We start from the raw sequence: 23,875 nt of genomic DNA on the forward strand, positions 1-23,875 counted from the left end.
CATTCATGCAAGTTGTCACCTAAAATAAGTTATTACCATCTGATAAAATAAGTATTATACACTACCACAATCATTTTCTGATATTATCCAAAATGTCAAAATAAACTATGTTCCCCATACGAAAAAAAAAACATTTCTCTGGCCAAAACAAATTATATTTTAAATGTTTGCTAAATACATATTTTTTAAATACAATGCTCAATTGAATATATTTAGTTTGAACCATGGTTTTAACCTATACATATCAACATAAATTTCAAATTCTAATTTTATATACCTTAGGGCAAAAAAGATTTTTTTTGCTAAAATTCATTTGAAATACTGCTAAATACAAGTTAATTTTATAAAGTATATTTAGTTATTTACTTATAAAATATACATATATTAAATTTTGTAAAACCGTTATGTTTACAGGTTTGTAACAAAGTTTTTTTTTATATAAAAGCTTTTTTAAATATATTTCCTTGGTTTGAAATATATGGAGGCTAAATATATTTTTAATGCTTTAAAATGTATTTAATTTTAGAATATATTTTAAAAATAAATAAATGGCCAAAAAATATATCTGTGAAAAATATATTTTTGTTAACATATTTCAAAATATATTGGCCGAAATATATAAAAAAAATATTTTTTGCCATATAATGTTACTGATTAAATAAAACATTAATAACAATATGATTTATGAATAATTAAGTGCAAATTTGCAAACTAATACTACAGTATAGTACAGATAAATTTAATAAAATGTTAATTAAACATTTGGTCATTTAAACTAGCTTTTACTAATCTTATTGACTAACCAGTCTTGTATCTAATGAGGAAGTGTAGTAAAAAACTGTGGTAAAAATATCATATAATCAATATTTGAAGAAAACATTTCATGAATAGATTTTTTAATAATGCAAACACAAATGTTCAACATTTACATTTTATTTAAAAAAAACCTTTTTCACATTCCAGTGTTTTTTCCGATTTTCCTTACAAATGAAATTAACAGCTGACACATTTCCAATCACCTCGACATCTCAGTCCAGAAATGTTGGCGTCCTCATAGTTTGTAACAGCGACGACGTAAAATGAGCCCTTCAGTCCTGAAATGTTGACATATTAGAGACCAGTATGCCGCTCAATCCCTTTCTTAAATTAAAATATAAAAGCTTAACAAAGAAAAGCATTACACCCCCCAAAAAATCATAACGCGCTGTCACTTTATAAACATGATTCATAATGGCGTTCGAAAACGTTGTAAACAGTTGCACTTCTTCTTATACATCAACCTTATAAAAAACCTCTCTATCATGCCTCTCGCTAAATTTTATGTTTTTGGTATTCGTCAATACTAATAAAACCTAACTTTTCAAGGACATCAGTGCAATTTGACAATTTTCCCCAGTCCAAACGATAACAACTCAGCCGACCAATGACAACACGTCACTAGAAGCATTAAATACATTTCAACGTGACTCTTTGTTGGGTCAAATCTAATTTTAATAACTATACCTGAACTTTCCCAATCATGTTCTACAGAAAATGGTGTTTTTTACGTAGCGGTTAACGTTATGCTAAGACGATGGTTTTGTTTCCAAAAAGTAATGATACACACCGTAAGAAAAGCTACATTGCTCGATTGCTTGTGGCTCAAGTACAGTCATTTGTAATATACAAACATTGTAATATAAGCACTTAACGTCGTAGTTGATTGGGAACAAGCGAGTTGACAAACAACTAAAGCAAAACTAAGACCTGTTCCTACCCGACTGATGTTATCCAATTGTGCATTAAACCAAAAATTCGCACAATATTTTCGGGGTGAAACTTTGCTCTCAGGTGGTTGTGCGAGAACAGCGGCAGTGCATCGTGAACGGCTACCACACACGATCGAGTCGGCTACGATACGCTCAGAATTTGGAGCCGTCGGTCTACGGCCGTCCGGTAATAGTTAGACAACAAGGTAAAAGACAATGACAAAGGACAAAGCACTTCAATTTAATTCGTTCTTGCTGATATTATCTTCACACTATGTACAATAATTTATAGCAGTAATTCTAAAATTGCTTTTCGTCTATGTAGTTTTGCTAGTTTATTTCCACTTAAAAGTGCTGCGTGGAGCACCATAGATGTTTGTGCAGAAGCCGTGGATGATTTTACAGTGTGCCTCTATCTGAGATGGATAAATAGCGGATGAAGAAAAGGACAAAAACAGAGAGAGACTTCACAGACTTCATGTTCGCAGAGAGACAGGACGTTGCATCGGTGATGGAGGTCGCAGCCGCGTGGTGCCGTGCAGGTCAGGAACCGGATTAGATGGCGTGTTAATGTCAGATTTTAAGGGATTTTAATGAGTCTGATCTCTTTTTCAAGAGTTCTCCGATCTCCTGCAGTGAACGCAGGTAACTGCTCTGCACCTTATCCATTGCCGTCTTCGTAAACGTCCCCTCCGCCTGAACAAGAAGAGAAAATAAGATTGACTGCTGGACAAACCAAACTGAAGCAAGCTCATTCATGTGATGCGACTCACCTCAGTCTGGGTTTGTCCATCCAAAGTGAGAGATCCCAGCTTTAGTGCAGTCAAACTGCTCTCCTGGTTCTTAATGTGATCCAGGGCCTGACCGAGGAGACCCTGCAGACCGCCGTTGAACTCTTGGAAGGCCGTGAGCACCGGTGGCTGTGTAGAAGAAAATTTATAACTTTTTTTAAAAATGCAAGAAAACTAACTCTAAAATACTTTTTATAATTAAGTAAAGTGTCCTGCATGTTAATCCAACACCAGATTTAAACTCATGGTTCCCACTCTCAATTTAAATGTCAAATTTCCTGACCAAACAGCTGAATTTCCATAAGCTATGTCCGGGATGATGTAGTGTAAATTAAATGTAGCTTAAATGCGTGAAATGAATAAATAGTGCCAACAAACAGTTGTTTCAATTGTAGACAATTATGTAATACTATGTACAATAATTTATAGCAGTCATTCTAAAATTGCTTTTTCGCCCAAGTAGTTTTGAAAAATTATTTTGATAAATATAAACTATAATTTAAAGCAACAAACAAAAAACCACGACATTCCATGACAAAAAAAAATTCCCTGACTTTCAATGTCTGGAAATTTTTTTTAAACATGAATAAAAACTACATAAAAACAGCATTTTTATTTGTCCCTGTTCTCTATCTCTGTACTTTACCTTTAAATATAAAGCATCAAATTCTTCAGATATCTTTAGTTTTTTTGCATTCTTGTGTGGGTCCATATCTCATCTTTGCTTTAAATATTTTTACTATTGAAAAAGTAATATTTTATAAAATGTGTACAATTTAGTCATGTCCCCAGGATTTCTTTCAATCCCGTTACCCAACAAGATATCCCCCTCTGAAAATCTAGAAATATCCCAAAAATCACATTTTCAAGAGGAAGTGATATTATCTGGATCTTCTGAAGGCCGTGTGAAGATAAAACGTCACCTGTATATTTTATGGTATTGATGATATGACTGTAAATGTCAATCTTAATGTTCAGTCCTGTTATCTACAATATTTCTTTGATGTTTTTTTTTATTAAAACATTTTTGTAAATCACTACAATTTGCTCAGTGTCTTCATGCTATTAGCAGATATTTAATGCACCTAAATTTCATTTATTTGCTAAAGCTATGCTAAAAACTCTGTCCTGTTACCAAAATGCCTCCATCCTCCATTAAGAAACCATGTTAAAAATAAACTGTTAAAAATAAACATAAAAATTACACAAATAACTCGTTCATTTTTTATAAGTGAACTATTTTACATGTTTCTCCGTCACACTCAGTCTAACATGCTTGAGGGCAGAGTTGGCCACGCCCACTTATTTGCATTCCGCGGAATAGACGGAATAGAAAAATCTGTTACGTCTGACATTTTATTCCGCGGTAACGGAATATACCGTCATACCGCCCAGCCCTAACACACATATATACACATATACACACATATACATACACACACACATATATATATATATATATATATATGTGTGTGTGTGTATATATGTACATGTGTATATATGTATATATATGTATATATATATATATATATATATATATATATATATATATATATATATATACATATATATACATACATATATAAATATATATATATACATACACATACATATATAAATATATATATATACACATACATATATATATATATACACATACATACATACATACATATATATACATACATATACATATATATATATACATATATATACATACATATATAAATATATATATATACATACACATACATATATAAATATATATATATACACATACATATATATATATATACATACATACATACATACATACACACACACACACACACACACACACACATGTATATATATACATATAAATACATAAATATATATATATATATATATATATATATATATATATATTTATACACACACACACACACACACACACACACACACATACACACACACACACACACATATATGTATGTATTTAAAAAAACATTTAAATGTATGTATGTATGCATGTAGATAAATAAATATTTAATTATATATAAATAAAAAATCTATACATAAATAATTTTTTTCTTTAATTATTACATGTATATGTGTGTGTGTATTTATATATACACATAATATTTTAAGTATTACACAGAGCTCACACAAATATATTATACAAAAACAAACTTTTAATTTGTATGCGATTAATCGCGATTAATCTTTTGACAGCCCTAATAAAAACATTAATTTACATGTAACATAGTTACAACATGCAAACGGCCCATTGAGAAAATACTTAGCAAAGGTGTTGAATGACGAATATGAAAAACAGCACGACATCTAAACAACAACAAAAACCTGATTTTCCCACAGGTGGACTTAAAAAATAAACCCTTTTAAGTACTTAAAGTATTTATAAGACAGATCCACTGTGGATCTGACACCTCAGGGGACTGTTTGAAGAATAGGAGTACATGCCGGAGTGTTGTTGGCTTTACATCAGAGAGAAACAACAAATTTTAGGAAATTCCCAATAATATAAAGGCCACTGCAATATATCACAGCAAAACTGTCAAAGTAAATCAAAGCGGTGTTACCGTTACAGCGATGGTCTCTTTCTTCTTTTTCTTCTTCTTCTGTAAGCTGGACTTTAGGGGTCGGAGGACACTTCCACAGTAATTACACACCCACTGGACGATACAAACAATCTAAAGAAAACAAATGGATGAAGAGTTGATTTTAGTTTTTCAAGATGGCTGTAAAGTTTAGCGATCAGGTGATTCTCACTTCAACAAAGTAGACCAAGTTCTCCAGTAAAGAGGCTTGCGTGTTGCTTTGACCGTCTTGGACTTCAAACAGGTCACCTTTACACTTTTCCAACAAGTCTGGTAAAAAACAGGAATTTTTTTTTTAGATTTTCTGTAAAAGCAAATTCAAGACCCTAAGACACAACAATGACAGTAAGACCGTTTCAGACCACCAGACTTATGCTACGGACACACCAAACGCGGGGCATCGCGTTACTCTCTCTAGATTACTTGCGGGATTTAACTTCATGTCATTTGAATTTTTCGCTCAAGTTGAAACGCGCCACCCATATCGTGCCATTCGCATCGCCCCACGCGAGGATGCGTCTGAACGCGTCTTTGCATTGACTTTGTATGTATTCTACTCGCGCAAATCGTGTAACTCGCGTCTGGTGTGAACCCACAATAACAGTAGGTGCTGAGCGACATGATCTCATTTATTTCAATGGAAGCTTGCTGTAAACGGCGTCACGGGCGCCATTAGTGACAGGAAGTGGGCATGTCCAGTGACGCAACAAATTTGTTTATAACAACCAGATTTCGAAATGCCTCCTAATGACCTCATTGAAAGAGACGGGCGACATGAAGCGAGAAAGTACTTGCACTACTAAAAATATCAACTAAAAAACTGATTTTTGTCCAATGTAGCATAATTTTATAGCAGTATAGAATAAATCTGTGATGTACCTTGAAGTTGTACAGCTAAAGACTTAAAGACATTTGATATTTGCGTTTGAAGCTCTGCTGAATCATCTGAAAGTATAGAAGACAATTCAACATTAGTAAAAAAACATATAAACAGAATTAAATATAAATTCCTAAATGATCCAAAGGAGAAGATGGACATTATTTATATTAATATAAGTTAATATATTAACAAATATACGATGAATAGTAACAAACCCAGTCCGGCCATCTCCAGCTCTTGCAGGTGAAGAGGAAGCTGTAGAGACGTCAGCAGACACTGACAGCAGCCGCTGGCCAAAACCCGAACCAAGCGAGACTGTTCGGGACCCAGAAACGGGTACTGATGCTGTGGATCGCATCAATCATCAAACTCACAAATCTCAGACAGAAATAAACTCAAATCTCAGAGCGACATCTGACCTGCGCATGTTTCTCTGTGAACTGGGCAGCTTGGTTTATCGTGTTCTCCAGCTGAGACAGCAGCGTCTGCAAAGACGACGGTTTGGACGCCACGCCGTTCTCGGTCGTCTTTTCCGAGTTACGAGACGCTGGCGGGTGATTCAGCGTAGCCACGCAACCAATCAAACGTAGAGTAAGAGACCGCAATCTCAGCCACAGGGTTTCTTCCTCTAGAGAACGCTGTCTGTGATCGTCATTCAAATCCCTGTAAGACAAAATAACAGTACATCACAACCGGTCACAAGGTATAACTAAACTAACTATAAGTATAGGTCAGAATTTTGGGATTATCTATCCCATATACATAATCTATTATGTATGAGACCAAAAGGTTGGCGTGCAATACCGGTCCCTGGGGTTCCAGCCAACGAAAACCGTCAGGTCACGGTTGTCCCTTAAGTTGTCCCACGAGATGTCGTCCTCTTCCGGACAAAGCGACATTGACTTGACGCTCTCCTCTAATGGTGATGAACTGTATAAAAGACAGAAATATCATCACATAAAAACTCCACCCATGTTTTAAACTACAGGTAAACAGGTGTCAGGTGTAGGACTAACATGTCAGCGTCCAGAAAGAGGTCCAGCAGCATTCTCTCTGTGCGCACCTGGGCGAAGTGCAGCGAATGATTGAGTCGATTCCTGAAGGCAATGAACTCTGGGATTTTCTCAAAAGCACCGTATTTATATGCTTGAATAATGTATTCTGAGGTCTGCAAGAATAAGATGGAGTTTAGTCTTCAAAAAATACTGTAATTAAACAATGAAAGTTGAATGTAGTGAATGAATTTTGTCAAGCCCCCTCCCCAAAATAAATTATGTCATAAATAATAAAAAGTACCATAAAAGCAGTCCATACATCTTAACAGAGCCCTATTAATACATTATGATCACATACAATATAGATTAAAACACATAAAAATTTTATGGATTACTATTATTTATTGTGGCTTTACATTCATCATTTTCGAGCTTCATTGCATGGGACCGCTGGACCAAAAAACTTCTTATAAGGGTAAAAAAATTTAATTGGAATTTATACATCATAAATAAATTAATTTTCCATTGCTGTATGGTTTGTTAGAATAGGACAATATTTGGCCGAGATACAACTTTTAAAAAATCTGGAACCTGAACGTGCAAAAAAAAAAAAAAAAAAAAAAAAAAAAAAAATCGAAATATTGAGAAAATCACATTTAAAAAGTTGTCCAAATGAAGTCCTTAGCAACACATTACTAATGATGAAAACATTTTTTATATATTTACAGTAAGAAATATACAAAATATCTTCATGGAACATGATCTTTACTTAATATCCTAATGATTTTTAGTAGGGCTGCATGATAAATTGCCTGTTTTGTTGCTTTGACATTCTCATAAATGTTTTTTGTTTGTTTATGAAATAATTTTCACACATTGTTGCGCTTATTTCAATTAAATATTTTGCAAGGTTTACCTGGCAGTACATATTAATACACATAACACATACTTAAAAGTAATCTGATACGATCTTGTTTATACAGGCACTGCAGCTCCCCCTTGTGTTTTTTAGAGAGATGTGCAATCATTGCGGTGATCTGAAATCATCGCGAAGAGGTCAAACAATCGCAGTGAGGCGATTATTTAATCATTGTGAATCCCTACGATTCATACAAAAATACGATCTTCTTCCTAAATGAGGGTGATTCACTTGCATGTACAGTATTTTCCTGTATTTAGATGCTGCATTCACGTGTTCGCGTATTTATTTTACAACAATCCATGATGCTATATCAGTCAAACTTGGTCACACTCACACAGTGTAAAACCAAACCCTACTCATTCACTATTTAGACCCGATCATTTCTCTCCTCTCTCGGCGGCAGACCTAAACAGAGTTTGGCTAGAGGGGATACAGCTACAGCCAAATCTTGCGAGATATTGGGTTTAGGGGTAGAATTAAGATGAAAAACAGCGGTTTTGGCTATATCGAATACAGCTACGGCCTAAATCTTGGGTTGGGCCCTGAAATGTTGGGTTTAGGTGTAGGATGAAAATAGCGCTCATCCAATAAGATATTGGGCCGTAGCTGTATCCCTTTATAGCCTCAACCCACATAAACTATTTACTTGGTAGATTTGGAGCGGCAATTTTCACACAAAAGAAGGGGAAAAAAATTGCGAAATTTGCAAAAATCCTGCTGCCCCTGGTAAGAGTGATGATGCAACAATATTTGTTCAGAAAAAAGGAAGGAAAGGAAATACCTCTGTATCCCCATCAGAAAGGCATTTAATTTTAACTAAAAGTCGTAGCACAATTTTTACTTCAGTGTTTCCCATACATAGGCTCTACTTGGGCGCTGCGCCCAGGTAAATTGCGACCCGCCCAGGTAAAAAAAATCACTTTACGAATTTCCGTATTTTCTGAACTCGACTGGATGACCCGTGTTTTGGAGAGAGAGAGAGAGAGAGAGAGAGAGAGAGAGAGAGAGAGAGAGAGAGAGAGAGAGAGAGAGAGAGAGAGAGAGAGAGAGAGAGAGAGAGAGAGAGAGAGAGCGCGTCATAAACTCATCATCCAGCGCGGCAAACTGGATCAACTGCAGCAGCACATACGGAGCAGCCAGGGAACACACTGCGACCAAAATGGTCGCATATGCTTATGTGCATATGTGTTTATAGCATCTAAGTTGGCTTCATTTTGCGTGCAAGCACGTTGTGTCTCTCCCGTTGAGTGTCCGTTCACGTGCTCTCTGTTTCTCAATGAATTGGGAGCGACGCGAAGCAACCTCAGTGTCACATTGTATCCTTTCATGTTTCTGAACATGAGCAGAGTTTTACCATTAGAGGTCTTTCTTCACTGAGACGCGGGACCCGTACGGTTCCGGGTTTATATTTTAAATGGTCAGATGGGTCCGGGTCGGTCCTAGTTCATTACTTCGGGTCCCAAGTCTGATTAATATTGTGTGTAAAACCCGAGTCGATCGGAGAACGGCCGTGAGCGCTACCGCGCTAAAGCTCGAGTGCTGTTTTAGCGTGCCTCCGGTTTCTATGGCGATAGCAACTGGCTTTTGTCACGACCACGCGCCGCTTCATTTTCTTTATCCCATTTTTTAATCTTACTATTAATAGACAATATCTTTACTAAAATCTAAACAGTTTGCACAGAGATTGTAGCAAAAAGCAGTGCTAATACTGAATGAGCAAAGCTCTAGCTGACTCAGGATATAAAAAACGCAAAGCTGTAATGTAAAGTCTGTCATCGGGACAGCACAGCAAGTAGACTTTTAAATCTGAAATAATTAGTGGATTAAGCTTTTTTTAATCGGCAAAAGAGAAATAGAAAGCAGAAGCAGTAAAAGTGCCTATCTTATAGAAGTTATTAACATTATAACATCAGTCACATTTATAATCTATAGACCTGCACTGTCTATATAGGCTATAGTATACATAGTATTGTATATAATTGAGTTTGATAAAAGGGGTCATCAAATTGCTTCATATATCAGTGCAAAAACATAAAGTGTTTTCGTGGTGCTTTGACAAACAGTGTCAGCTTTGTTTATGGCAAAAAAAGTTTGGGGTGGTTAGATTAATGAACTATAATGTGAAATTAATATGAATGTTTTATAAATCAAAGTATTGTGTTGTGTCACACATTATTAGTTCTTTATTACACGGCTCTCTGGAATGCTTGATTCTGATTGGTCAGTTGAGACATTTGCAGGTTCGTTCTTTTCGAATAATAACCGCTCCAAAATAATAACGCATAGCCGGTACTACTTTACGAGTAAGATCGCTCCGCGCCAATAAAGATCAATAAAGATTACTGTCTGTTTGGCGCCATCTTGTGACAAACACTCGACAACCACGACAAGACACAGAGAGCTTACTGAGACTGAACTTGACAAAATAGAGCATGACAGCTACGAAGCCAACACACAAAAAAATACAGAATGGGCATTAAAACTTCTCAAAGACTGGTTAAAGAGAAAAAAATGGAGACAGACAAGTATGAAGCAGAGGATCTTAATAAGGTATTACGATCATTTTATGCATCTGTGCAAAGTTTCGCGGAAGGATAAAAATGTTAATTTAAAACAAATATGCCAATAAAATGTTTCAAATTCATATTCATGTCCAGTTTTTTTTCTTATGTGACAAGTAGCCGTGTAATAAGCGGGATAATGTAGAGTCAGCCGGTAGTTATCGGGAAATAAGCCCCTTCAGTGTGATACAAGACCCTCCGCTTCGCGTCGGGTCCTGATCACACTGTCGGGGCTTATTTCCCGATAACTACCGGCTGCCTCTACATTATCCCTTACTTGTTACATGTATAGTAGACCATTTTTTTGTCGGTGGATAATAATGATTGCCCTTTTCACCAGCTACCACCACAAGTAAATTTCAGATCTGTGGGAAACACTGTACTTAATCGCAAATGTTTTTGTTGAAAAAAAAAAAACCCAATGAGAATCAATTCCCATGGAGTTAAATTTATGATTTTATGAATCGTGACGCCCTAATTGGCTATTGCTACAAATATACACGTGCAACTTATGACTGGCTTTGTGGTTTTAAGAAATTTTTAAGAATTTGTGTACAAAAATCCAACGTACATCTTTCTGGTTGGAGTGGAAAAACCTGAGGGAGAAGTTACAGGACTGGGAGGCAGCTGCGAACTGGCCCAAAGCCTCTGCATAACGGGTTAATAAATACCTGTACCAAACAAAAACAAAACAACAGCGTTACCACCTGCTGTGAAACAGCATTCACGATGCATTTTAACTTTATAATGTATGCCACTGTGAAAATATACAGTCCACAGTAAATAGTAAAAGAATAAACTATTCATTGACAAGGTCATAATAAACTCATCTTAAAGGAAAACACCACGAGTAAGTATGGTGGCACAAAATGTGATAATTTTGTTAAGCGTATAAAAATTGAGAACTTTATTGTATGGCTGTATTGTATATTAGTACAATAACATACTTACTTGTGTAACTACTCATGTCTTTAAATAGGGAAAACATGTGTTTGGTGGCTTCTAAATTCATCCCTGTTTGGATCCTAAGGAATGAATGGGGCTAAGCTAAATGCTAACACATTCACCACGCACTGTACAAAGATTAAGTGCATGCATTGAAAAAAGATAAGTATGTATTAATTCGTCTAAGTTGAGGTAAGAACATAGTAAATATTGAAAAACTGTGGTGTTTTCCTTTAAGTCTGATACATGGACCTAATAGGAGAATAACTATCATGATTCTCTCAATATGAGGACTAGGACAAGAAATACATAATATTTGGAGTATTAGTTTCACCACGGGATAAAGAGACCAGAGTTTCGTTACCCTATAGTGTCGTGCTGGACGTGTTTGGCGTCCAGGCTGGAATAAAGATCCACCACTGGCTCGAAAGCCCCCAGACGACAGTACAGAAGTAAAAGCAGCAGTTTAAATTGAGCGTTGGCGGGGCTGTGAGAGAGACCTTCTTCTAACAGACCAAGACTCTGCCACAACATCTTCTGATCACCTGCAAATAATCACACCATAACTAACTCACCACCAGTAACATCAACCAAAAACAAGAGAGAGGTCCGAGGCGAACGCTTACCCGTCTCTATCCACAGGTCTATGTACAGATGAGCTGCCATGAGGCAGTACATATCAGAAAACTGGAGCTCTGTTTTTAAACAGGAAGTTCCTGCAAACAAACAGGGAAAAATACAATTCTGCTTTTTAATTTAAACTCAAATCAATACTTACAGGAGTAAATTCATAAAGCAACTCGATGGACAAGAATGCATCAATGTTCATATAACGGCTGTCAAAAGATTAATCGCGATTAATCGCATACAAAATACAGATTAATCGCGATTAATTGCATACAAAATACAGTTTGTGCTTGCATATCATATTTGTGTGTGTATTGTGTCTAATTATTATGTTTATATAAATACACACATACATGTATTGATTGAAGACATTTTTTATTAATGTAAATTTTTTTTATAAAATATATCAAAATCTAAATAAATCTAAATATATTCACACATGGAATTTTTTTTAAAAATACCCACATACATGTATTGATTGATGAGTTTTTTTATTAATGTACATTTTTTTATAAAATATATCAAAATCTAAATAAATCAAAGTATATTCACACATGGAAATGTTTTTTAAATACATACATGCATGTGTTTTAAATATATGAAATTAGTGCTGCCTCACGATTAGTCGCGACTAATCGTTTGCACAATTTAAGTTTTTGTTTACATATAATATATGTGGGTGTACAGTGTATAATAATTATGTATATATAAATACACACACACATACATGTATAATTTTAAGGAACAAAATATTTATATAATAAGTATTTATATTTATATATAATATAAATTATATGTAAATATAAACATGCATATACACATGCAAATGTTTCTTAATTATATATATGCATGTGTGTGTGTGTGTGTGTGTGTGTGTGTATTTATACATAATTATTATACACAGTACACACACACATATTATATGTAAACAAAAACTTTTATTCTGCAAACGATTAGTTGCGACTAATCGTGAGGCAGCACTATATGAAATAATTACACAGTGCACAGACTGCAAACACATACATTATGGAAAAAAACATTTATTTTGTATGCGATTTATCACGATTAATCGTTTGACAGCCCTAGTTCATATGCATTACTACCATTTTATTATGTCCAACCTAACCAACATATTATTGTTTGAAAATAATCTGTAGTGCTGTGCTTTTCATTTATTAACTAACACAACAGCACTTACACATTTTCAGTGGTGACTCTGTCAAACTACCCGATGGTGCCACAGCAAAAAGCATCTATTTTACTTGAAACTGACCACATCTATATGATTTATTTCGCGTTGAGCAGTTTAACTCAGGAAACAGCCAACAGTTTGAAACATAACAATTGGAAATTTAAATCCTAACCTGTCTAGTCGTCTGCTTACCGAACTGTAAACCGTGATGGTAATGTGCTTTCAGCTCTTTGATGATGCCCAGTTTACCCTGCGTGTCGGGCGTATGCTGTAAACCCAGACAGCGACTGAGCTGGGTAACACACAGGTGTCTCTGCAGTGCCCGAGTGTCCTCCGGTACGGCCACACCGTCCTCTCCGACAGCGCTTAGCGGCACGGCCTCCATCAGTCTGTTTATAAACTGATACACACACCACTGGGTTAAAACAAAATCTGACAGGGATTATCTGCTTGAACACAATGCATTATGGGGTTTATTATTATTTATTACTACATAAATACATGTCTTTGCAATGAAACTAAATAAAGCAAATTCATGACACAACATCCATCTGCTGGTATGTAAACTGAAGTTAACAGTGACCTCTATGGGTGCTGGCTAGGAATATGGTGAACATGGGTTTCACATCATAGCAAAATATATATTTATATATTCAAATATATTTTATAAATAAATATTAAATTTGTTTGCTTCGATCGAACACTGCATTGACCAACCAGAACCAAAACGATCCATTTCAGGGCTGTGACTAAAGATTATATTCATAATCAATTAATCGGGCGTTTACTTTTCAGATTAATTGACTAATCGGATAAAAACTTAAATATTACTCCATTTGATTTTTCATTTGTTGTAGCTAAATAAAACACTTAATTAGGGTATTCACATATAAAAGTGTACTTTTAAAATTGCAAAAGCCACGCACTTCTAGAGTTTTACTAATATAATCTTTTAGATTTTGATATTTGAAGTCTTAAATAAAAAATTGTGCAGCTTTTAAATAGTAAAACATTTAGCCACAGATTACTAAACTCTTTTTAACCTTCAACTATAGACCTTAACATTATTTGTTATAAACAAAATAAATAATCCATATGATATGAAATACACGTGTGGTTACAGTCCTAAAAACCTGGATTTTTCACTTACTTTAAAACAGTTGCTTAGTTCAATACTATTTTTATGAAAACCCAACAACAAATATAGCTGCAAGCAGCAATAGCGGGCCCTCGCACGGTTTTTTACCGCTACACGGTGCGTCCGAGAAAACGATGCACGGTGGGCAAGGGCATCAAGTGGGTAAATATCAGTGGGCTATTTCATGTTGCTACTGACCCATTTAGGTACAGTAGGTAAAAGAAACCCCATATTTTAGACAAACGGGGGCGCTAGTCAGCCACTAAATAGACACACCTTTATCTGACGTTTTGTCAACACTTATCAGCCGAAAACTCTGATATGTGTGCCAAATTTAAAGTTCAACTAAGCACGCCAAGAGCCTTAAACATGCCTGAAATTAAAGTAAAGTTTGACGCGTTGCCATGGGAACAACGTTCGAGATGTCAAAAATTCCTTCGCAATTTATCATCTACAATGTCTCAGCATTATGTTGACCACTTCTGGAGTCAATCACATTATTTCCTCAGGAGGAGTATTTAAAAGTTTACCGCATGCAGATGTAAGGTTTAAATATGCCTTAAAACTGAAAGTAAAGTTTTGACAGGTTGCCATGGGAACAGCGTTCAAGATATCAAAAATCCCTTTGCAATTTATCATCTACAATGTCTCGGCATCATGTTGACCACTTCTCGTGTCAATCGCATGAAAATCCTAGAAGGAGTATTTAAAAGAACATCGCATGGAACTGTCAAAAAAATTCACCTTTGTGACTGATACACTTCCTGGCGCCTGCTGGTGGCGCTTTACCCAAGAGTCACAATAGGCACATCGATGCGGTCGGAATCTTCAGATGAACAAACACCCCGCGTGTCATCACAATAAGACATTTTTTGCCTTAGATATTAGACACTTCCTGTTTCTCTGATTTCGCCCAAAATTTGTCGGCTCGCCATGGCAGAACCGTTCGAGATATCAAAAATCCCTTCGCAATTTAGCAAGTCCAATGTCTCGACATCATGTTCACCACATTTGGTGTCAATCGCATGCATCCTCTAGGAGGAGTTCAACGCATGCATTTTTTAAACAATCCAAAATAGCTGACTTCCTGTTGGGCAGAGCTTAAATCTTAGAGGGCGAAAGTTGTTTGGGTCGATGAGATCTATATGCGTACCAACTTAGGGTGCTCGGGCCCTAATTAAACAAACACAAACTCACTTATATTAAAGGAAATGAAACCTTTGTTAACCAGCGTTCGTTTGCGCTTTTGCTTTCGCCATTGTCCTGTCGGGGTTGCCAGATCCGTGTAACAAAACCAAACCAATGGCCATTCAAAATTAGTCAAAAAGCATCCCAATGACTTTTCACAGCCCAAATACCAACAACTAATGAACCAAATCCTTCAATCTCTAATTTGCAAAAAAACCCATCAACCTGCTGAAAGAAGCCCAAAGGCAGAGGACCTGGCAACGCTGCGATCCGGGCAAAGCTGCATTGCTTTTAAACAAGCAGGTAGTGCGGTGTGAGGAAGAAGCACCTAATAAACATGCAGCTCGCGTTGTATGAAGAAAACGTACCTGACTTTATTAATAAGCGCACAGTTTGCGCTGTATGAAGCAGAAGCGTGTGACGTCACGGACCAACTAATCGATAATAAACTAATTTCATTATTGATTTTTATCGATTAGTTGTTTTGCAAAAAGCTAATATTGGGAATGTTGAAACCAATATCCCTTTATCTTACTGATCAAATCCTTAAAAAGGAAAAAAATTATAAAATAGACTCTTTATTTTAGTAACGTGCACCAAAACTTCCCAAAGTTCTTACCTGCACATGTTGGTCGGACGCTAGAAGGTTCAGAAAGATCTTCAGGTCCGTGATGCAGCATGGCTTATCTCCAAACTTCACAAAGAACTGAAACATGAGCTCCAGCGGATCACCTGCAAAAAGACGATTCGACATGTCAAAAACATTCAGCAAACATCCATGCATAATGTGATTGACAGATCTCTGTCGTACCCAGCTGCTGTGCTTCAGGACAGCTCCGCTCTCGGAGGCGTCCGATAAGCTCAAGACGGGCCAGGTAAGGCCCTCTGAGATGTTTGGACTCCTTCGCCTCCTCCGTATTCAGTCTCTCCTCTATGAAGCTAATGGCCTGGGCCACAGAGGAGTGCACGTCGCCCTCTGTTGACCTGAACAGGACAGAGAAACACATCATGAACTGAAAGAGATCAGGTATATGTATTTTTGATCTTTATATTTGTACGTACTGAGGTCCTTCCGATGGAGGCGTCCAGCTCTTATCCAACAGGTGAAACAAAGAGTCAAAATACGCCAAGTAGGACTGCCAATCATCAGGGCTGTGACAAAGAGATGAATAAAAAACACTTTAGCTTACTTTATTACATAACGTTTTTCCTAGTTTTAGGATCAGGTTACCTTTCTAACCCCTAAACTGGCGCTGGTACGGGACACCTGAGTTTACTTCGATATTTTGCATGTAAATTTTAATCTATCAGAACAAACTATATATAGGTGGAAAGTCTAAGAATGTAGTTTTCTTATTTCAAAACCTTTCAGCATTAATAATAATGTAATGACAGTAATTTATTTATACGTGACAAGAGTATGCAACAAAACTCTGACACCTAGTGGCCGTTGTTGGTAAAACCACTAATAGTGTAACACAAACCTAATTTTCTGTGATAACTTTATGTATAAAATATATACTTCAATGCATTATTTTTATTTATTACAATAAATGTAAACTGCTATAACCCTTTTTTTCATATTTTCCCCTCCAGACACTTCAGTGTCATTAAAACAAGACCAAGATTAGAAACGCAGCTAATCTGAGACAATAGTATCCTTAGTGCTACACAGGCTTATAAACATATTTAAAAAAACTTTTCGGTAAAATTTACTAGGGAGTCAGTGGCTGTGGGCGGGGCTTTATCAATGTGATGTCACATTAACAAGAGAATAAAAACATGTACATTTTAATCTATCACAACAAACTATATATATAGGTGGAAAGTCTAAGAATGTAGTTTTCTTATTTCAAAACCTTTCAGAAGTAATAATAATGTAATGACAGTAATTTATTAATTCATGACAAGAGTATGCAGCAAAACTTTGACACATAGTGGCCGTTGTTGGTAAAACCACTAATAGTGTAAGACAAAACTATATACTTCATTGCATTATTTTTATTTTTTTACAATGAATGTAAACTGCTATAACCCTTCTTTTTTCATATTTTCACCTCCAGACACTTCAGTGTCTTTAAAACAAGACCAAGATTAGGCTTCTAGACCAAAAAAATGCCCGAGTTATATAAATTTGAAGGTTTACATCACCTTAAAAGGGTTAAAATCTTAATAAAACATTGTATAGATCAGCAGGACTCACTTCTTTAAGAGCAGTTTGCAAGAGAGTGCGTTGCACTCGGACCAGCGCTCTAGACGGCGATACAGCATCATGCATTTGTTCTCGCGGCTCTGAAGTTCGCTGGTTAACTTCTCTGAGAAAGAAAAATAAAAAGACACAACCGAGAGTAAACATCTAATCACGCTGTCTGATTTCAACATTTAAGACATTTGTGAATTTTTGTAGGAAATAACGTTAAGGTAGAAAATAATCTGATTGGATCATGAAACGTGCACTTTGATATCACTGGTTAATATCTTATATATATGACCCCACAGCTTTTTGAATAATCTTAAATCGTCCATGAGTCCACTTTGATTTCTTGTAGCATTTGATTTTATTTGATTTGTTTTGCAGAACACATTTCATTATTTATCTGACCTCCGAGCGGTCCCCGTACAACCTCCAGCGCTTCCACATACTTCCCCAAACGCTCCAGGATCATAAAGTAAAGCTGGACCTGGAACAAAGCAAGAAAATGGGCCACATTCTTTCTTTGGCTAGAATCACAGAGGTCATTATTTAACATCATCTTACCTCGGCTTCGGCCTCAATCTTCTCCTCTTTCACCATCTTTTCCACCATGCGCTCGGCCAGGGGTAGGAACATAGTGTGAGAGAGCTTCTCATCTTGGGCTGAAATGGCCTGAAACAGGATGGATAAAAGGATGATGCAGTTTTGCATAAGGATTAGGTGACAACAATATAGTTGTGGCATTAAAGGGGACATATTATGCCAATTTATAAAAGATGTAATATAAGGCTCAGGTGTGCATAGAATGTGTCTGTGAAGTTTCAGTTCAAAGTACCCCACAGATCATTTATTATAGCATGTTCAAGATGCCTTTATTTGGGTGGGTGCAAAAAAGAAGTTTTAGGGAGTATGCGCCTTTAAATGCAAATGAGCTACAGCTCCTCACTCCTTTTGCTTAAAAACAGATCTGATTTAAGTCTGAAACAATAGTATTTATAGTTTTTGGGTAAAATGAACCAGTGAGTCAGCAGCTGTGGGTGGGGTTTTATTAATGTGATGTCACATTAACAAGATAATCAAAACAGCATGTCTTATGAGACTGCTTTGGTCAAATGGGGTTTAAAAAAGATGAGGATTTTTTTTCATTGAAGGGTGGTTGTGTTCACACAATGCCAACAGACATTTATGTCCAAAGTCCAAACACCTTGTAAAAGTGGATTTTGCATAATATGTGCCCTTTAATATTTGCACTTAAACATGCTGACAAAAGAATTATAAATCAAGATTTATTACATTAAAATGTCACATGCATTATTTCATATTAATAACCATAAATGATATATAAATAAATGTCACATGGCCTTTATAACCATCTTTATAAACCTCAGATCATACCTGCATTACTAAACTCATAACCGACCAGAAGTAATACGGATTTTTAGGAACAATTTTGTACAGCGCCATTCCAGCCTGTGAAAGAAAGCCAAAACTTTAACACAAGTTTAAGTCCAAAAATATCCATTTAACCTAAAAAACAGACTTGTGTTATTTCACTGACAGATGAATGTCACCTGTTGCATCTTCTTGTATTCTCCGACCCGAGCGTAGGCCATGAAGAGATGGGAGTGATATTCCTCACTAGTCGGAACCTTCCGGACGGCGGCTTCGTATAGCTTGGTCACTAACTCGGCTACAGACAGAAAGACAGATTATTTAGATACGCAAAACATTTCAAATTAAAGATGCTTTCAGATAGGACAGATAAATGATATAACACTTGTTAAGTAGATGCAAACAGTGAACTCACGGCGATGCATCTCTCTATAGAGAATGGTTAGCGCCTGTAAAGAGTTGTCATCTGTGGGTTCGAGAACGGCGACCTCCTGGGCCAGCGTGAAAGCTTCATCCTGTCTGCCGGTGCGTTGGAGACCGATGGCCTTCAGGACCTGCAGTGGGACACACACAGCATGACTAATGCAATTGTTTACAAATCATGTGACTCATTTATCAATATATTGAAACTTTATATGTCGCTGGCTGTCCATAAGATGATGTGAAGCACAGCATAACTGCAAAATGATTCATGATGTTGGAGTCTGATGGAGAAACTGGAACCAGAGAGAGGCACTGCGAGGAAAATGACATCATACACACCTTCGCACAATGAAGATCTTTGTGCTTCTTGAGCAATTTGTCAGCCTGCTGGATCGCCATCTTGTTATTGCCATTGTCCAGGTAATCTAGAAGACAAGATCATGAATTTACCCAACATTCTTATCAGACTTATCAACTGCTTAATGGACAATTGAGGAAATATTCTGAACTTCTGGCCTGTATGCTTCGTTGATGTTTATGCATGTGAAAGACAATATGTTTCATTTGGCTGTGTTGTAATATTTGCTGTGGTATGTTCTACACGTTTAAAGATCTTCGGTGGTGAAAATAACGTTTTTGTTGTTTTTATGTCTATATGCTGCTTTAATATGATTTAAGAAAACCATGCGGATAATTTAAAACCAAAGCTGCGGCTTAAAATCACCTTGGTTTCTTACATCACAAACATGTAACCAATCACATCAACACAGCTGCTGAACGAGTGGATCAATAGTTTGTAGAGCCATAGATATCATGTATGGATGCTGCATAGACTCGACGCTGAACCAATCGCAGCACTGCTTCTGTGATGCAAGCATGCACACACAGGCACATGCAGAACGGACTTAGCAGTTGCGTGTCTGAAACTGCAGAATGTTGCAACTATTTACATATGTAATAGGGATAGGAAGATTCCTTGATTCGCTCAGTGCATCGGCATAAAAAGTTAACAATACAACGCATTGGTTTAAAAACTGTGCATCGGATACAAATAAGCATTTCAGTCCTTCCAGAAAAACACGATTATGCGATCGCATGATTTGATGCATAATCACCCATAGTCCGTATTTATGCGGGGGATGCATTTTTTCAAATATTTCAAATTGTAGATTTCCGTGCGCAAAATATGCAGGGCTTGCATGATTTCATAATTCCTGCATTTTCGTAGCAATAATCTCATATATATCGTAGCAGAAAGTTGAAAAATGTTGCATTTACTGCACACAAGCGCAGTTTCCAAGTACCCGCAGTTTTTGCAAGTTCATCGCATAAAATTGCATATCCTGCATATTCCATCGCATTTTTTAAGAAAACATGTCGCAAGATCAAGAATTTTTGCCCGCAAAAATCACAAAAAATCTTCTCTTTTCTGGAAGGACTGGCGTTTGCATCGCATTGCATCAATTCTACCATATTTTGCATTGGTAAAAAACTGATTTATTTATGTATAATCATTAATAGATATGCAACACTTTTATTATTTAGAAAGCAACCAATATTTTGAGATTGCTACGTGCTGCTGACGTATTACCTGCTGACGTATCACAACAACACTACGGAAACCAAGGCATGTCATGAAATTTACATAAAGTACAACACGGAAGAGGTAGATCTGCATCCTCCACCAAGTAATAACAAATCCAATGTGTAGAAACTATCTGTACAATATTTAATTGCACAGCATCATATTTTTTCATTGCATCATACTGCACCGAATGATACCATGATGAACCGAATCGAAATCTAACCGCATCGCAATGGGGTGAATCGTATCGCATTGGTAGCTGCTTTATGTATAATGTATTGTATCGTAGGCTATGCATTGAAATTGGGCTCAGTTATGGAAATGCACATCCCTATTATATATCTATGGTCCAAGGTAGTGCACATAATTAATACCCAGAGCGCATGACTTTACTAAATGCATATGATAAAATATTAAGAGTAAAACCCCCACAAAAAATAGAAAGTCTGTAAATGGCAGTTTACATTTGCATAAACAAAAACAACCTCAGAGCCTTTGCATGGCGATTCATAGCCGGCATTTCACGACTGCAAACACTAAAACATGATGAAATTTCCTTATAAAACAAGAGAATTTAGTACAGGTGACCAATCACATGCAGAGAATGACACAATGAAGCACTACATCATCCAAACATGTTCATCTGTGACTGTGAGATCGTTCTCTCAATGTTTTCGCAGTAACCCTCCCTCCTCCCTCCCATGAGTCTCTACTAAAAGTACACACAGGACCATTTCACATGACAGCTGGACGCCAAAATTAACCAGACCAGACCGGACAGAAGATTTCTAAAACAGAACCAAGTTTCATTCAGAAGACAAACAGCACCTTTATATTTAAGAGTATATGGTGATGGACCAGTATATTATCTAACTAGAACTGAATATTACGGAAATATTAAGTGTTTGTTTAAATTCTAAGCACATAATATTTGCTATCTTTAAACTATACTTCAAAAACACGCATTATAATCTGCAGTCTTCTTGATATGGAAAATCAAACACTTATATTTAGCAAACATTAAAGATGCACAAATTGAAATAAAACAATGTGGGCACAAATATCTACAGGTGTCTTTCACAATAGCTTATTTACGTTATTGATGTCATATGAAATTATACAGCCATCAATATGAGATGCTTTACTGGGCGCACAATAAGATATCAACATGTATCTGCCTTACATGCATTACTACATGCATATATTTACATACAATTACTATACACTGACTAAATGCATGCATGCATAAATATTTCATACATGTAATTTAGGATTTCAACCACCATTGTCAGCAAATGACTCAGTGCTGTTCATTCATTGCTGTTCATCAATACATATTCATTTAATCTAAGAAAGGCACTTTCTACACACATTTGAATAAAATGTACAAAGAAATACATTTTAAGTGCAAGTACATTATCATATTAATCATGATCATTAAAGGTCTAACCAGAAAGAGTAAAACCCGGTTTATCTGCATGACTCTATAATATACTCAAACGTGTTTCCATTATTAACTAATTCAGAATGTATATTAACTATAAGAGACTCCATATATGTAATAACACCAAATATATGAAACATAAATTAATAAAAACATGCATTTACTCTATCATATAGATGTCATGTCGTTGACATGTTAGATCACATGTGAATGACATGCATGTTTGGCTATTAAGCACAACTAGATTTTACAACGGAGCTAAAATACACGATTTCACCGGTGGAGGCGTAAGCGTGTATCCGGATGAGGACGCACTGTCACCCGGCTCCGCAGCGTAATCGAGACCGCGGCTTCAGCAGTACAGGCCGCTACAGATCTCCAGAGCTCCAGCGGGTTTTGAATAAACTTCACATCCCGCCGGTCTGCCCTATTGTACTAACCGGCCCCGTGTGAGTGTAGCTCCAGTGTTGTGGTGCAATTCTTACCGTAAATGGGTCGCAGTCTCCTGTCGTTAGGGTCTTGCACATGGCCCCTAGCCGCCATGATGGAGGTGAGCAGGATTTACTGGTGCGCATGCGCAGCGTGAGCACTCCGGAAAGACTTTAAAAAGAAGCCGGTGACACGAAACACATATGGCATTGCTATGTTGTTTTCTTTCTTTGATCTTTCTACATTTGGTGAAAAATTGGTACTAGCACAAAGACAAATCCGTTAATGCACCGAATTTTTTTTGAATTACAATGTTTTATGAAGTTGTGCTACCTCAACATCAAAGCGGTTTAAAGTGATAGTTCACCCAAAAATGAAAATTGGGTCATTATTTACTCACTCTCATGTTGTTACTAACCTGTATAAATTTCTTTGTTCTGATGAACATGAAAAAAGATATTTTGAGGAATATTTGTAACCAAACCGATCATGAACCCCATTCACTTCCATTATAGGAAAAAATACTATGGACGTGAATGGGGCTTATTAATGGTTTACAAACATTGCTCAAAATATCTTCCTTCATGTTTAAAAGAACAAATTTATACAGGTTAGTAACAATATGAGTGATTAATTGATGAGTAATCTATCCCTTTAATTTCATATTCGTATCTGATATAAAATATATTATTATCAACCATGTTTATTGTTTGCAATAATCAAAAAATAGCAGAAGTTTTAAACAAATAATGTTTATCCATTATAAAGGCCTTAAATATCATATAACTGGTTTTAAAGAAAAATAAAAACACCCTGCCATG

The 23,875-nt window shown here is 36.2% G+C and overlaps 1 protein-coding gene across 1 annotated transcript; it reads right to left on the minus strand.

The window, feature by feature from the left end:
* Window positions 1-917: 917 nt before the first annotated feature.
* naa25 (N-alpha-acetyltransferase 25, NatB auxiliary subunit) lies at window positions 918-23,248 on the minus strand. The gene is made up of 24 exons (XM_065263705.1): window positions 23,111-23,248; window positions 19,936-20,021; window positions 19,589-19,727; window positions 19,353-19,471; window positions 19,177-19,251; window positions 18,346-18,453; window positions 18,190-18,268; window positions 17,791-17,902; window positions 16,650-16,739; window positions 16,399-16,571; window positions 16,207-16,319; window positions 13,454-13,661; window positions 12,069-12,158; window positions 11,807-11,987; window positions 11,069-11,168; window positions 7,036-7,187; window positions 6,824-6,949; window positions 6,439-6,682; window positions 6,235-6,364; window positions 6,019-6,084; window positions 5,312-5,409; window positions 5,122-5,232; window positions 2,522-2,668; window positions 918-2,444 (listed from the first exon to the last, which is right to left on the minus strand). The coding sequence occupies exons 1-24, from the start codon at window positions 23,166-23,168 to the stop codon at window positions 2,322-2,324; spliced, it is 2,928 nt and encodes a 975-aa protein (XP_065119777.1). The 5' UTR covers window positions 23,169-23,248; the 3' UTR covers window positions 918-2,321.
* Between the last annotated feature and the right edge of the window lie 627 nt (window positions 23,249-23,875).

Source organism: Paramisgurnus dabryanus, chromosome 10, assembly GCF_030506205.2.
Source record: "Paramisgurnus dabryanus chromosome 10, PD_genome_1.1, whole genome shotgun sequence".
Lineage (NCBI taxonomy): Eukaryota > Metazoa > Chordata > Actinopteri > Cypriniformes > Cobitidae > Paramisgurnus > Paramisgurnus dabryanus.

What these genes read in the sequence shown, in the direction of transcription:
- naa25 (XM_065263705.1), bottom strand. Translation starts at nt 23,168, where the DNA reads ATGGCGGCTAGGGGCCATGTGCAAGACCCTAACGACAGGAGACTGCGA. An exon ending in GCTGGAGATGGCCGGACTGG is followed by an intron (nt 6,085 to 6,234) that starts GTTTGTTACTAT and finishes CTATACTTTCAG; the next exon opens with ATGATTCAGCAGAGCTTCAA. An exon ending in TTTAGCTGTACAACTTCAAG is followed by an intron (nt 5,410 to 6,018) that starts GTACATCACAGA and finishes GTTTTTTACCAG; the next exon opens with ACTTGTTGGAAAAGTGTAAA.